At 35.5% G+C, this 15,143-nt stretch overlaps 2 protein-coding genes across 3 annotated transcripts; both read left to right on the top strand.

Moving 5' to 3' along the window:
• The first annotated feature begins 1,450 nt into the window (after positions 1 to 1,450).
• LOC132696424 (carboxylic ester hydrolase-like) lies at positions 1,451 to 3,888 on the top strand. Its single transcript, XM_060661237.1, has 8 exons — positions 1,451 to 1,486; positions 1,668 to 1,799; positions 1,872 to 1,971; positions 2,356 to 2,882; positions 2,934 to 3,072; positions 3,132 to 3,476; positions 3,539 to 3,671; positions 3,726 to 3,888. Exons 3-6 carry the CDS (start codon positions 1,941 to 1,943, stop codon positions 3,218 to 3,220), a joined length of 786 nt encoding a protein of 261 aa, XP_060517220.1. The 5' UTR covers positions 1,451 to 1,486; positions 1,668 to 1,799; positions 1,872 to 1,940; the 3' UTR covers positions 3,221 to 3,476; positions 3,539 to 3,671; positions 3,726 to 3,888.
• Positions 3,889 to 4,426: 538 nt separating this feature from the next.
• On the top strand, positions 4,427 to 14,180 carry LOC132696589 (fatty acid synthase-like). 2 transcript variants are annotated; one of them, XM_060661502.1, is made up of 28 exons: positions 4,427 to 4,472; positions 4,529 to 4,609; positions 4,658 to 4,831; positions 4,919 to 5,123; positions 5,222 to 5,425; positions 5,490 to 5,773; positions 5,824 to 5,966; positions 6,048 to 6,189; positions 6,250 to 6,655; positions 6,711 to 6,967; positions 7,458 to 7,632; positions 7,687 to 7,913; positions 7,964 to 8,318; positions 8,372 to 8,620; positions 8,722 to 9,121; positions 9,177 to 9,773; positions 9,827 to 9,957; positions 10,013 to 10,166; positions 10,219 to 10,384; positions 10,437 to 10,658; positions 10,739 to 10,991; positions 11,308 to 11,463; positions 11,633 to 11,911; positions 12,025 to 12,169; positions 12,576 to 12,753; positions 12,809 to 12,959; positions 13,033 to 13,345; positions 13,486 to 14,180. In XM_060661502.1, exons 1-28 carry the CDS (start codon positions 4,442 to 4,444, stop codon positions 13,984 to 13,986), a joined length of 6,579 nt encoding a protein of 2,192 aa, XP_060517485.1. In that variant the 5' UTR covers positions 4,427 to 4,441; the 3' UTR covers positions 13,987 to 14,180. The 2 variants fall into 2 exon arrangements, with proteins under 2 accessions (XP_060517485.1, XP_060517484.1); XM_060661501.1 differs by having other exon boundaries at positions 7,449 to 7,632.
• The last annotated feature ends 963 nt before the right edge of the window (positions 14,181 to 15,143 follow it).

Genomic DNA, 15,143 nt, shown 5'->3' with positions numbered 1-15,143 from the left:
GTAACATTACCACTTTGTTTCAGGTATCTCGCAAGTGGTAACATATTTTCCGATCTGTGCTACACCTATAGACTAGACATCTTCACAATTAGAAGTTGGTGCGTGAGAAAATTCAGAAACTTATGAGTCCTGAAATTTTTTTCGAACATATAATTGAAGACTGATCGGAAATGTCTGATAATTTCAACTGCAATTTTCCAAACTGTGTTGGAACCGTATGAATTCGGACAATTAATTAAGACTATAAACAACGCCTCAAATTCTTTAATTACAATATGTGATGCAAATTATTGTGGAAAATATGCCGTTTCTAATGCAGTGTCAGGGTTTAATACTTGTATTGCTTGGGCAATACAAAATAACGTTCTAGAACATCGAATCGTGTTCTTGCAGGAATTAAGAAATAAAGTTCAAGATGCAGAGCTGAAAAATAAGAAACAAACATAAATTACAAATATTATTACTCTTTCAGAAAATAATGTTTTATTGTTTAATTTTACTTCTGTTCTTTAAAAAAACGTTAGATACATGTTTTGTTAGTTAAAAAATTATATTACAAATTTATTGTGTAAAATTTATAATACATACAGGTTTACATAAAGGTTTGTAAACAGTAGATTTTGGAAAAAGGTGCATCTGTTAGAGTCGAAAGCATTTTTATTGTCCCCAAATTTAATGCAAGGAAAAATCTTAATTAGAAAAAGGAAAGTTTTAACCACAGGCTTACAGGAGGAAAAATATTTTTTGAAGGTGCGTGTCGGTTTTTAACCAAGAAGTGGCGGGAATTATTAAATTATGTTGTTTCTTGCTCAAGTTCAAGAAAACAAACAAATAAACTAACGCTGCATAAAGGGAACCACCACGAACCTAAGATAAATGCTGTTTGAGTAGAAGTAGAATTTTTAGCGTTTTTTATTTCAATAGGTACAGAACACAAGATCTATAACATATCTACATCTACATCTACATCTAGCACTATATAAAGCAAAGTACAAAATTTTTGTAAATATTAAAAAGCAATTTAATATTATAGTATGCAACAAGTTTGATAAATGTCAGCAAAAAGTGAGAAACGTAAATATATCTTGGCTAGAATTACCTCCAATCCTAAAATACACACATCTCACGCCCTTGACCCGAGCATATTTGAAAATTTTTAAATAGGGAATTGAGAAAATATACTTTTACCTACCGGATATGAAATATCTCGTTCTCTTCTATCAAAATTTTGACATATCCGAAGTTGTAGTTGAGGTACATCCGTTGATATTATAAAATGCAAAGTATAGTTAATTCTAATTTGCTAATTACTTTAGCTTTAGCTGAGTCGTCAAAATAACAATTATTAGCTTATCTGGTTTACAGATAAATATTTATCAGCTTTTCAAATCTCGCAGTTTTGTATAAATAAGCACAATATGCTAATATCGAGACAGTCATGATTTATTACCAAATTTTAATAGGTGTATTATTCATATCGTTGGTGGTGAGTCAAGTTCAAAGGTTTTTCAAAAAATACCTTAAGCATAAAAAAAATTAGACTCTCCTTACTAGAGGTAGATTCAATCTTTAAACTTACAGTTGAATAGTAAAATGAGCAATCCGTATATAGTAGATCTAATTTTGTTTATTGCTGTTCGCGAAAATATATAATTTTCCCTTTTTAGGATGCAGATCTTTTGATCGATCTTCCGGACGGCACAATTCGTGGAGCCGAAACCAAAACCGAAAATTACACATACTATGCTTATCGAGGTATTCCGTTTGCAATTCCTCCCCTAGGAAATTTGAGATTCCAGGTAAATTAACTGAAAATAAGTAAAGTTTTCCATGGGTTTGAATAAAAATCGTAATTTAATTACACGTTGCAGGCTTCAGTCCCAAACACACCATGGGATGGAATTCTACACGCAACTAAGTCGAAAGATTGTTGCATATCGATGACCTATTCTGAAAAGGAACCTGACCAAAGTGAGGACTGCCTTCATATCAATGTTTACACGCCTCCGCGAAATGAAAGGCTCTGGACATAAAATTTCATTAAATAAATAAAGATCAATTTTCACTCAAATAAGAAGGATACCCTAGATAAGTTAACTTTATTACAATATGTACTTCGCGAAAATGATTTTGTAACTATAGAAAACGACACAATCACCTTGCAGAAAGAGGCGTAATCAATAAATTGCTCTGAACTGATCCAACCCCTTCTTGAATACAAAGAGGGCGAATTCTACACTTTTGCAACTATTTTAATTGTGTGTCTTTGCCTTTTAAATATTTTTTGTATTAAGGAAACAAACCTTGTAGCGGTATTTACATCAGTTCAATTAAGTAATTAATGTAAGATTACAGAGAAACTACCAGTAATGTTCTGGATATATGGGGGCGCATTTACAACCGGATGTTCCAGTGATAGTTACATGGATCCTTACGCTCTCGTAAGTGAAGACGTCATTGTGGTAACATTCAATTACCGTCTTGGTCCGTACGGTTTCTTAAGTACCAATGATAGCGTAATTTTGAGTAACGCCGGACTCAAGGACCAACTATTAGCGATGAAGTGGACTCAGAAAAATATTGAATTCTTTGGTGGTGATCCAGAAAAAGTGACAATATTTGGCGAGAGCGCAGGTGGTATGTCCGTGGGAGCACATATCGCTAACAAAAAATCGGCAGGATTGTATAGAGCTGCGATTTGCCAGAGCGGTTGTTCGTTAACCACTTTGGCTGCCACATCTGAATCTAATCCGAAACAAGTTGCCTACGATATTGCCAGATCTATAAATCCATTTATTTCCCAAAATAGCGAGGAAATCAGGGACTTCTTGCAGAGTCAACCAGCTGATGTGTTGACTAGAGCCTTCAACGCTAACCCCCAAGTAAGTGGAAATTAAATTTGAGGTATATATTTATAGAACACTTCTTTATAGGCGGGACCAGTAATAGAAGTTGAAGACGAGAATGCATATGTAACAGATCTCCAGTTCGGGTTGATCGAATCTGGAAACTTTAACCAAGTACCTCTAATCATAGGAACAACTTCAGCCGAATCACTTATGTTTTTGGGAAGTGTGTAATTCTCTTCCTATATTTATTTCGTGTTAACAATACATTTTTCTGTGTTTTAGTTGTACTGCCCGAACTAATAATAGCTGCACTTGGTTTTAAACCTGCAGTCTCTAATACCGTCAAATCTAAATCCTTTACCAGGTACTAATTTAACCGAAGCTGCAGAGTTAATCAAACAGACATACGCTATCTAAATGAATGAGCACTAAAACAAACCAAAACTAAACAAATATCTTGACACTAGTAGTGTTTATTGTAGCCAAAATAATTTTAGTTTTCCAGTGACCAATTATTTGTGAGATCGTCGCTCAAACAAGCTGAACTTCAGTCGAATTATACTCCTGTGTATTTTTACCAATTTTCTTATTATGGAAGTTTAACTTTATTTCATATCGCGATTGAAGGTACCCCATCGACATTTTCAAACCCATACAGAAGAAAAAAAATCAATCGTTTTCAATTTAAGGTGCTGGAAAAGTCGGTCATGGAGAAGATGTCCTTTATCTCTTTGACTACCCACCATTCAAACTGACCACAGAGGAGGAGTTTCTAACGAGAAGCAGACTGGCTAGATTATGGACCAACTTTGCAAAAACGCTGTAGGTTAAGTTCTCGTAAACACTCCAGCTTAACCCTATAAGTTCTTTTCTTAGGAATCCCACCCCTGATGAGTCGGACTCCCTCCTTAATGTGACCTGGCCTCAAGTTGCTGGTTTAAACATCCCCTATCTCGATATAGATACCACTCTTGAGGTCAAGCCTGGTAAAAAGGCGAAAGAAATGGAAATGTGGAACGAAGTTTTCTATTCGTACGGCCAACAGCCTTTCGTAGGATTCTGATTTTGTGACATTATTTGTAAAATAGAAATTTTAACTCTATAAAGTGATTTTTCTTTGCATCTGTAGAAGGCCAGATTAGTTTCGCAGCTTGTTTAAACATATTTTATATTAACAACTAAACTGCGAAATGTAATCTAATAGTAAATAAATAAATAAATAAAATAAATAGTAAATAAATAAAATAATAAATCGATTTTTAAATTTGCAGTACCTCCGTCTGAACATAACAAATAAAATTTTAGTTATTCTCTCTATTTTAGTTTAAATTTTGAGACTTTTATAGACATGAAAGAAATATATTCCGCAGGTTGGTAATAATTAATAAATGGCATGAATAAGCACAACGCTGGACATATATAATATGAATTAAATTCTATCTTTATTACAATGTATATCCAAATTAACATACACATTTCCTTTTGTATGGTAATTTTTAGTTACATGCAATGCCAATTAAAAAAAATGCCCAATCGTATTATTAATACGGTTCGCATGTGTTAAACTAGTGTAGCAGTGAAAGTAGGCAAGTATGTCTTTGGAGAATGATTATGAACTAAGAGGTATTTGATTGACATTAAGTTGCCTAAATCAAACTAACGTTCGCATATCTCGGCAGCAGTGAAGACAACAGATGCTTCTGTCGAATTTGGGAGGATACTGGCCAGTCCTTCAAGAGGACATGAAGTTGTCATCAGCGGTGAGTGCCTAAGTCTTGTAAATTTCATTTTCATCAACATTTTCATAGGTATATCGGGAAAATTCCCAAACTGTGACAATATTCAGCAGTTCAAAGAAAATTTATTCAACAAAACTGATATGGTATCAAGTGAACATAAAAGATGGGATATCATTGATCCAGACGTTCCATCTCGAATGGGCAATCTTCTGGGAATTGATAAATTTGACGCTGGATATTTTGGTACGATTTACCAAATATAAAACATTCAAAGCTAAACCATTTACAATAATTCAGAAAGTTTTGGCATTAAAAATGTTATTTTTAAAGGGATTCATCACAGGCAAGCAACTTCTATGGACCCAATGATAAGACTAATTTTGGAAAGGGTCGTAGAAGCTATATTTGACGCTGGATTGAATCCTTCGGATTTGAAAGGATCAGAAACAGGGGTTTTCGCCGGAGCCTGGTTAAGGGAAAACGAGCAATTGAGGAATCAGGAAAAACTACATGCCCAACAGTTTGCCATAACTGGGTAACTATTTACGCATATTTATTCCAAAGTATCAAGACATAAAATTGTAACTTTTCAATACCTATGAGAAAAGATTAGCAATTGTGATTTTATTTCAGCTCGGAGCGCTCCATGCTTGCTAGAAGAATCAGTTACTTCTTAAAATTGAAAGGCCCTTCATTTGCATGCGACACCTCGTGCAGTACGTCACTATACTGCTTGCAGCATGCCTACACGGCGTTAAGAATGGGCCAATGTGATCAAGCCATCGTGTGCTCCGCAAATCTGATTCTACTTCCGTTTTATACACAGCAATTTGGGAGGTATGAACGGTCTTTCTTTGGGTAGAAAATTACTATTCATTACTTGATTTACTATGATCACTAGACTGGGTCTTTTAAGCAAGGACGGCAAATGCAAATCATTTGACGACAATGCCGATGGTTTCGTCAGAGCAGAAGCCATTATAGCGATGTTTCTTCAAAAGTCCAAAGATTCGAAACGCATTTACGCAACGGTGGTTCATGCGAAAGGAAATTCTGACGGATTCAAGGATGCAGGCATCCTGTTTCCCTCGCGAGAACTGCAAACGCAACTGTTAAAGGAATTTTACCAAGAATGCCAATGGGTTAAAGCATCTGATATCTCATTCTTGGAAGGTCACGTTACAGGTAAATATTTCATATAACGCTTCGAAGTGCACAATAACTCTCCCCTTAAGGTACGAGAGCTGGTGATCCTGAGGAGGTGAATACCATAGAAGATGCTTTGTTGAAGCAAAGATCTTCACCATTGCTCGTAGGATCTGTTAAATCCAATATGGGTCACGCTGAAAGTGCTGCGTCTTTATGTTCAGTGGCAAAGGTTGGATAAATGCATACCAGCTATGAACATCGTTAGACGTGAATAAACACAGAAACACAGTAACCAGTGCTCCTTTTGCAGGCAATTATAGCTTTCGAAACGAACATCATCCCTCCCAACCTTCACTACAATACACCTCGTGGTGGCTTAAAAGTTTTGAAAGACGGTAGATTGATAGTGGTGACCGAGAAAACACCTTTGCCAGGCCAATCCGGCTTAATCGGTAATCACAGTAGCAAATGAAAATGTTTTTTTATTTCATGAATCACTCACCTGTCACTAGGTGTCAATGGTTGGGGTTTTGGCGGAAGCAACGCTCACGTCTTATTGAAACAGTTCACCAAACCAAAAAGATCTGCTAAAATGTTGAAAGAGGGAGAGTTATTATTGGTATGCGTTAGCGGACGTACCAAAGAGTCGGTTACTGCATTGCTCGACGATGTTATTGCAAACGGAATAGATAGAGAACAAATCGCGTTGTTGTACAATATTTTCAAGACCAACGTTGACGGTCATCTCTATAGAGGGTTTTCGCTGGTATCAAAATTAGGTGAAACTTTGCGATCTATTAGTTTTACTAGAAGTCGCAAAACGCCTATAGTGTTTGTATTCACTGGACTACAGAACTTATCCCACGAATCACTGCATCAACTGATACATATACCCTGCGCATCTGATACAATTCAACGGTACTCTTCTTGTGATATTCGTGTCGGTTTAGTTGGAAATGGTGTTGTATTTTAGAATATCGGGTTACACAAAAGATAATGAGTGCTTTGGCAGCATATCGAACGATATATCAATCAACCTGCCAATCATAGATGTCCTTAAGGAAGTAAAAATTGAACCACAAAAAATTATCGACAGGTCCATTGGGGCATTGGCTTCTTCGTATTTTCGAAATGATATTACTCTGGAGGAGGCACTTGATTATGTCGTAAAGAACAATAGCTTTAAATCTAAACAATTGAGGCCCTTGGTTGCGCAGACGAGTAAGAACGGTTGGTACGGATTTTAAATGATTTGAGGTCTTCACGGATGTGTAGTGTTACGATTTTTAGAATTAAACCAAATTATAATATGAAGGATCCTAGAAAATGTTTTCTTCCATATTTGATTTACAAACTTTTATGACATTTCGGGTTTTTCTGTTTTCTCTAGAAAACAGCTGATATTTTATAAACTTATACCTATTTATATTTTATATATTATAATTCCTTTCTTCCAAAGTAGGAATTTTGTACATCTGAAATTAGGTGTACTTTCAACATAGTTTCTTATTATATGGAGAGACTATTCTGGAAAATAGTAAAGCCACCCATTTTCGCAGATTTTGGATCCCAATTTAAAAAAACGTAAAATTTGAATAAAATTGTTTATTAAAAAATAAAATGAGTAAAATTAAAATTAGATTAAATTTGAAATAATTACTTCTGAAATATAATAATGATTATAATTACCGTGATTATTATTTAAATTAAGTTCTTCAAGAGGAATTGGCCAGTTTCATACGACAAATCAAACAACGCGGAGAAGTCTCAGGGACACTGATCATTGAAGTAGGCAATCATAATATTTGTGAAGCATTACAAAAAGGAATGGATTTCACCAACTGTAGTTTCATGCAAATTACAGGTATGACAGAACTGTTTTCTGCAATTGGTAGGTAGGGTCGCAATTTTGGTTTACAGGAACGAAATATTAAAAATCATCATTTCAGAATGTACGAACTCGGACACAACGTCCAACTGCAAAATTTATTCCCGAAAGTAAAGTTTCCGGTCAGCCGCGGGACTCCGATGATATCGCCTGCAATTAAATGGGATCACACTAGAAACTGGTTCGTAATGCGTCAGGTTCCAAATGAGCACAAGTTAGAAGAGAAGACATATCGTATAATGCTAAGAGATTCCAGTTACAAGTTCTTGGAAGGGCATCAGATAAATGGTATGCTGGATACTAAACAGTAAAGTTCAAATAAAACTGATCAGTTCTAGGGAGGATCGTATTGCCAGCTGCTAGCTATCTGCAACTCGCTTGGGAAATTCTAGCCCAATTGTGCGGCACCCCGATGTCAGAAATGAACGTAGTATTTGAAAATTGTCAATTTAATTCTATATCGGAGGTTCCTGAAGAAGAACCTATGTTAATTTTGAAAGGGATGCTTCTAAAATCTGGATATTTTGAAATTTTTGAAAATATGCGACCAGTTGTTACAGGACGGATTTGCATTCATTTGAGTGAAGCTAATTCTACGGAACTAGCTGCAAATCTAGATCGATTTTTTGATGGTCCGCTAATGACCAACAAACAGATTTATAGGGAGCTGAAAATGAGAGATTACGGATTTAAGTAAGTTGCATTTGCATTAGTAACCTGTATATCTAGATTCGTTTGGATATTAGAGGCGAGTTTGCAAAGCTAGAAAATTGTGACGTTGGTATCGAAGTAGCCGAGACAACGTGGAACAACGACTGGGTCAGCTTTATCAGCAACATGTTGCAGTTGAGGCTGTTGCAAGAAGAAAACCGTATGCCAAAAATTCCCGAATATATAGAAACATTGACAGTGTGTGGTAAAAATCACTTGGATTACATAAGTACCATAGGAAATAGGATTAAAGTCCACGCTCCCAAAGATAGCGCACTTATCAAGTAAGAAATCATCTGATTAGTCTTATTCTTGTTATTAATTTAATTTAACTCCTATTGCCAAATGCTAGTTTTTTATTGTTGGATGTCATTTTTCAAATTAGGTCAGGTGGTGTTGAAATTAGAGGTGTCCGGCTTCGCTCTGTTCCAAGCAGAACTGTCCAGTCGCAAAAATCGATTTTGCAAAAATATTCGTTCGTTTCGCATTTCGCTCACCTTTGTCGAACTCAGGCGGTACTGGTTACTCTTCAGATTGTTATAGAAAATTCAGAAAACATCAGGCCATTGGTTGCTGTCGAAATAACCTTAACGGACGACGATAACGATGTTGATTTAAAATCGATTCGAGAATTAATCTGCAATCTGTTGGTCGACCAGCGCGGTATTCAACCAGACGTAATAGTGTTATCAGAAAAGAAGTTAAATGCTAAAATGGCTTTGAAGAAAAATTCTACCCAAAATTACAATCTAGTCTTCGGATCCGAAATCTTGAGCAAATTTCAAGTAACATATTATCTATATTTCGTGATTAATTTGTTATCTATTTATTCTATTTAAGATCCTGCAACCGGTTTTGAAACTGTTCAACCAAAACGTTTTTTTTATATCCAGAGAGCGTTTAGAGTTTGACAAAAGTTCTTGCGATGCCCAGTACGTCGATATTATCGCTTCCTTTAAAACAGAATTGGAAAATTTGGTACTTTTTCGAAAATCGACCACTGCGGATCCAGTAGCGGTTATCGAATTATCAAATATAAGGCAATTTGAGTGGTCCCCCAAACTAGAAAAAACTCTTAAAAAAGACGGCAACTTGTTACTTTATTCCCAAAATGATGTCGTTGGTGTCATAGGTTTGACCAAATATCTCAGACATAACTATAGCGGGCAAAACATCAGATGCGTTTGCGTTGTCGGTACAAAGTTGCACCACAACCAAGCTCTGGTACTGGAGCAACTCCAAAAGAATCTAGTCATCAACGTCTACAAAAATGACCAGTGGGGCACGTACAGGTATTTGAACCTTGATTCATCGCACACGGCATCCGAGCACTGCTATATGGAACAGTTGCAGAGGGGCGATTTAAATAGCATGTGCTGGATTGAGGGGCCTCTAAATGATAGCAGGTTGTCTAAATGTAATCCAAATATTATTAAGGTAGTTTAGCTTGATGTAGTTATAAATTATTTAAGATTAAGTGGTAACTGTAGGTCCATTTTGCATCAATTAACTTCCGAGACCTCTTAGACGCTGGAATGAAAACTGTAATGGATGCTAATTTTGGTAATGGAATACGGACTAATACGCCGGTTTTTTGGGAGTATTCAGGAATCACAATGAAGTAAGTCATGCTTGAACAGATTAAGGGCTACACTAACATGCAGTTGACTTCATAGAGGTGAAAGGGTCATGGGGTTCAAAAATGGTGGAAACATCTCCACAATTATAAAACCCCACGATTATTTTAAATGGCCGGTACCGAGAACTTGGGACTTGAAAGATGCAACCACAATTCCGGTTCAATACGTCACTTGCCTATACTCGTTTATGGTATGACTTCTAAGTGAATATTTCAACTAAACTTTCAGAATCTGTTTTTAAGGTGGCTAACCTTACACGGAACAAATCTATTTTGGTTCATTCGGAAAACACAGGTATCAAATTAGCAGCAGTTCATTTAGCTCTGCGTATTGGATGCACCGTTTTTACTACAGCTCGCAGTCAGCAGGAGAGAGATTCTTTAATCAGCCGTTTTCCTCTTTTGCTCGGTAATTTTTTGAATCTGTGATTTCAAATATTGCAAGGAGAGCTTTGCTTTAGATAATCATTTAATGGATTCAAATCATTTGAATTTTGAGATGCAGATGATGAAAGCGACCAGTTCGAAAGGGGTGAACTGTGTACTGAATTCTTTATCTGGTACAAAGAGAATTGCTTCTATTAGATGTTTGGCAAAAGGTGGCGTGTTCTTGGATACAACCGAACAAGAATCGTCGAACAGTCTGTCGTTAGCGCTATTTAGAAAGCAGGCAAGTTATCACGGTGAGTACAACCTTATTGATGTGTTATTTATATGTTTATTAGTTCACTTCACTTGAGAGTTCTACATAGTATTCTTTTAGGCATTTTCCCGAATCAACTCTTTAAAATTCCCGATAAAGAAAAAATAAAGTTGAGGAAAGCTTTTCAAGAGTTGTTGGATGAAGGGGAGGTAGTGCACCAGCAACATAACGTTGTTGAAATAGACAAGGTGGAGTCGGCTCTTCAATTCATAGAGTCGAAGGAATTTGATGAGAAATTAGTTGTGCGAATTAGTGAAGTAAATGCGTCCAAAGAAAAAAGTCCGTTCGGAATGAAAATTCCGTGTCTCTCTAGGTAATGTTATTCAAATTAAATACTATCTCGTTATTTATTATTCCACCATAACCGCTTGCTTTTTACTTTCCTTTCAATAATACTAGTTTCGGTACAACTGTCTCAAACAATTTTCTAGTTTTTTAGAACTTTCGGAGGAACTAGTTATTATGAAAAATTGTAAGTGGTGTTAAGTCTCAGAATTCAATACACCAAAAAGCAAAGCTAACAAACAGAACATGTAACTCACTCCCTTTAATAGAACTTCTGATGTTTGCTTTAATACCATATAATCTCTCAATGAAATTTCTTACAGAATGATTTATAATTTATGCAGGTATTACTGTGACGGAGATAAATCTTATATAATTTGCGATCGTCGTGATTATGTTGGACTGGAGTTAGCTGATTGGTTAATAAGCCGGGGCTGCCGAAAACTTATCTTGGCTCACCAAACTTGTGTTGGAATTGCTTACCTAGCATATAGGACAAAGTAAGGTTTAATGCTTCTTATAGGTTCAGTCCCTGCCACGATGGTTGGTATCTATTGATCTATAACAAATATTAGAAGGAAGGCTGAATTTCCTTGTCCATAAATATTTTTTTTTTACATTTTTTGGGTTAGTTCTCCGACATAAGCTATGTTATTGTGAATTTTTCAGATTTTGGAAAAAATATGGCTGCACGGTCGAGACGTTCAGTCTTGAATGCGACGAATATGATATTTCCACATTCCAGGGCTGCGAGAATCTTGTAAATCGAGCAAATAAATTAGGACCAGTACAGGCAATTTTCCACTTGACCACTGGAGCTACATGTCTAGAAAAAGATCAAGAATTAGACGAACCAGTTCGCTCAATTTTTAATTCTAAATTCAGTTCAAAAGTACGGGCGACCGAGTGTTTCGATATTGTTTCCAGAAAGCTGTGCCCAGAACTGAGGTGAGTTTAGAAAAATCTCAAGAACCTGAGAAGACACTTAATAAATATCTAAAATGTTTGCATTTATTTTGTCATTGTTTAAGTCAACATTTGTGGTCTGTATTGTGTTTTAGGGACTTTGTGGTCTTCTCTTCGATGGTCAGTGGAAGTAAACCATGTTTTTTTGAAATGGTCAACTACATCGTAGAGGAGATTTGCGAAAAGCGGCTTGCCCAAGGTTTTCCAGCCCTCGTAATTCGGTCTGATGAGCCTACGGAGGTATTTATGATTTGTTTGTAAATCTAAAAAATATTCTGTAATATGTGTATTAATGGCAAAACTGGTATAAAAAATTATACCACAGAGAAAAATTTTGCTGAATAATTACACAAAATAAGTACCATATAAGGTTGCATTATATTGATGAGAAATATTGACTTTTTTTTAAAATATATATAAAATTTTTTGCTAATGTTTAAGAAAATTAGTGACAAGATTTAGTATAGCAAAATAGTCTATACTTTTTATGTTTTCTACTTAACAATTGGGAAAGCAATATTTATAGTGTGTTTTTTTCACGAATTTGGTTTACAATAACCGAGGAATGTCAACAAAAAGAAAGATAGCACAAAAGCAATTTTATCTGACACTATTCGGAGGGATATTTTACCAAACGTTTGTTTAGATTGAAATGGGGAGTTTTACTAACGTAACCCAAGCTGAAAACGGAATTTGCTTGAAAGTGTTAGACCAACTACTTCGGCAGATCGACACTGCCATTGTTTCCAGTACAAAGTTAACCGCAGGAAATGCGAATGGCAGGGAAACGGATAGTATTTTAAAAGCTGTTGCTGATGTTATAGGTACGAATAAAACTTTTCCCATTTACTTTGCAATGTTGACATGGGTTCATTGCAGGTCTTAAGGATTTAAGAACAGTGAGCTTACAGGCGTCATTTGCTGAACTAGGCGTAGACTCTATTACCGCTCTCGAAGTGCAACAGATCTTAGAAAAATACTATAGCATTAATCTTTCGGTACAGGAAATTCATAGTATGACTTTAGCCAGGTGATTTCCATTCCAAATTTTATACCTTAATGACATTTAACCTAAAAAAATCTAAATACGACTCTTTCTTTAGGCTTCCAGAAATTCCTATTTCCAACATTGAGATTGACAGTAAAGGGTCGTCGAGCAAATCTGAAGCTGTCATGAAAATGGTTCTAGAGGTGATAGGGTCTCAACAACCTCCAGCTGCACCTATAGTACATATTGAGAGCAAAGCAGTTAATAAAGTGAATTTGCCATCCGTCATACTGTTTCCCGGAATCGAGGGTGCGGTCAGCGTTTTGTCTCCTTTATACAATAACTTGGAAGCTAGCTTTGTGGGAATTCAGTACTGTAGCCACGATCAACCAGATATAATTGAAAAAATGGCTTCGAAATTTTTGCCGGTACTTATATCATATTGCCCTGGGATTGGCGTGGGTGTCTCAGTCTTAAATGACAACAACTTTCTACTTGATACTTAATAAATAACAAATCTGATTTTAGTATGTGACGTTTAAAAAGATTTTTACATGACTTTTTCCAGTTTGTGGAGAGATGGATGTCGCAGCCGTTTAAGATAATCTGTTATTCGTTTGGAGTGATTGTAGCTCTCGCATTAGCGAATATTTTGGAAACCAAGGGTTACTGTGGCAGCATAGTTTGTATAGACGGAGCACCAGATCAAGTTCGAGCCATTGTTAACATGTTGGATCTTTCCTCGGAGCAACGCTTTCAAAATCGCTTTTTGAACCATATGAAAATGAATCCGAAAATTTCACTTTCGCTAGAGGAACAACGAATTTACGCATCTGCAGTGTATAAACGATACCTAGCTATATTGAGGTTCGAGCCGATTTTTAAGTTGCACTCATTAGTGACGCTGCTGAAGCCGACTCAAAGGATTTTGAACATCCAAAAAGAAGACTATGGTCTTTCGAATGTGTGCCGAAATAAAGTAGTCATCAAAGTATTTGAAGGAACTCACGAGACCATTTTGAAAAACCAGAAACTTTGGCAATTTGTTGCCACAACTTTGAACATCTGAAATGTTTTTTTTAGAAAATAATTTCTTTTGATGTGCTTGTTTCATTTACTAACACACAAAAAACATTTTAGAGTATCTGCATTATTTAACGACATCCTTCAACGAGACGTTTGTAACAGATAAGTTCCCATTATATTAATTATTTAGATAAGCATAAAAAATAATAGATGTTTATGTCACTTTCGTGAAACAAAATAAAGACCCTAAAATGTTCCAATACTAATCGTAGATAATATGGACTCCTCACGAATGATGTCGGAAGAATATATCTCGCGTTGCTCCTACAGTATTGAGAGTTTTTTGTAGTTCTCGTAGTATTCGTATAAGGTGGATGGAGAATTAAGCTTATTAAATTTTAAATGTTGTTGATTGTCGTTCGACTGTGGAAATGCACATTATCAATAGTGACTTATCTATGGACGATCAAGCATAATATTGACAGCATTATACCAAAATCCGAATTGCGAAGAGCTTTTCCGTAGCAAAATCAGTTGTACCCACCAAAATTGTACCCACTTCTTTTGTTTACTTTGCATTTTCGTGGCCTATACCAATGCAATAGTTTGGTTTCTACTTACGAAAAGGTTTGTATCCATTTTATAGTCACGTTGTCGACTATTATGTACTAAAATGTGCTTATTTTTTGAAATAATTTAATAATCATCTCTCTTCACTCAAATAATACATTTTACATCAGCTTAGATAATAAACAACAAATATTACGCCTGCGTCTGTATAACTTATCTGAAATTATGAAATTCATCTCTATTTTTCCGAGAAATATTAGAGATTTTCTTCCACTTAACCAGGTAAATGGAAAACGCAATAATATACATGCATACATAAATCAAACTATTTTGAGTCTTTTGAGTCTTATATGTCGACAGTCGTATTTTCGATTAAGCAGTACCCTTTTCTCTGTTTTGAATTATAACTTTTCTTATATGCAAATAAATGACTATGCACGTCAATGAATTATATATAAAAACATGAATCATATATCTGCATCTTTTGAATACCACAAGAAAAAATCGGTATACAAGTTATTTCAACAGTATTCAAGTTGGAAATATGTATACTAAATAGCTTTCAAAATACAAAAAAATTCGTTTCTATCTTTTTTTTTAAACGGTACGAGAGTATTTACACAAGTAAAA

The sequence above is a fragment of the Cylas formicarius genome, unplaced genomic scaffold, assembly GCF_029955315.1.
Source record: "Cylas formicarius isolate icCylForm1 unplaced genomic scaffold, icCylForm1.1 PGA_scaffold_1__22_contigs__length_36826433, whole genome shotgun sequence".
NCBI lineage: Eukaryota > Metazoa > Arthropoda > Insecta > Coleoptera > Brentidae > Cylas > Cylas formicarius.
Note: the sequence above shows the minus strand (reverse complement) of the source record. Positions and strands in the feature narration are given on the sequence as shown.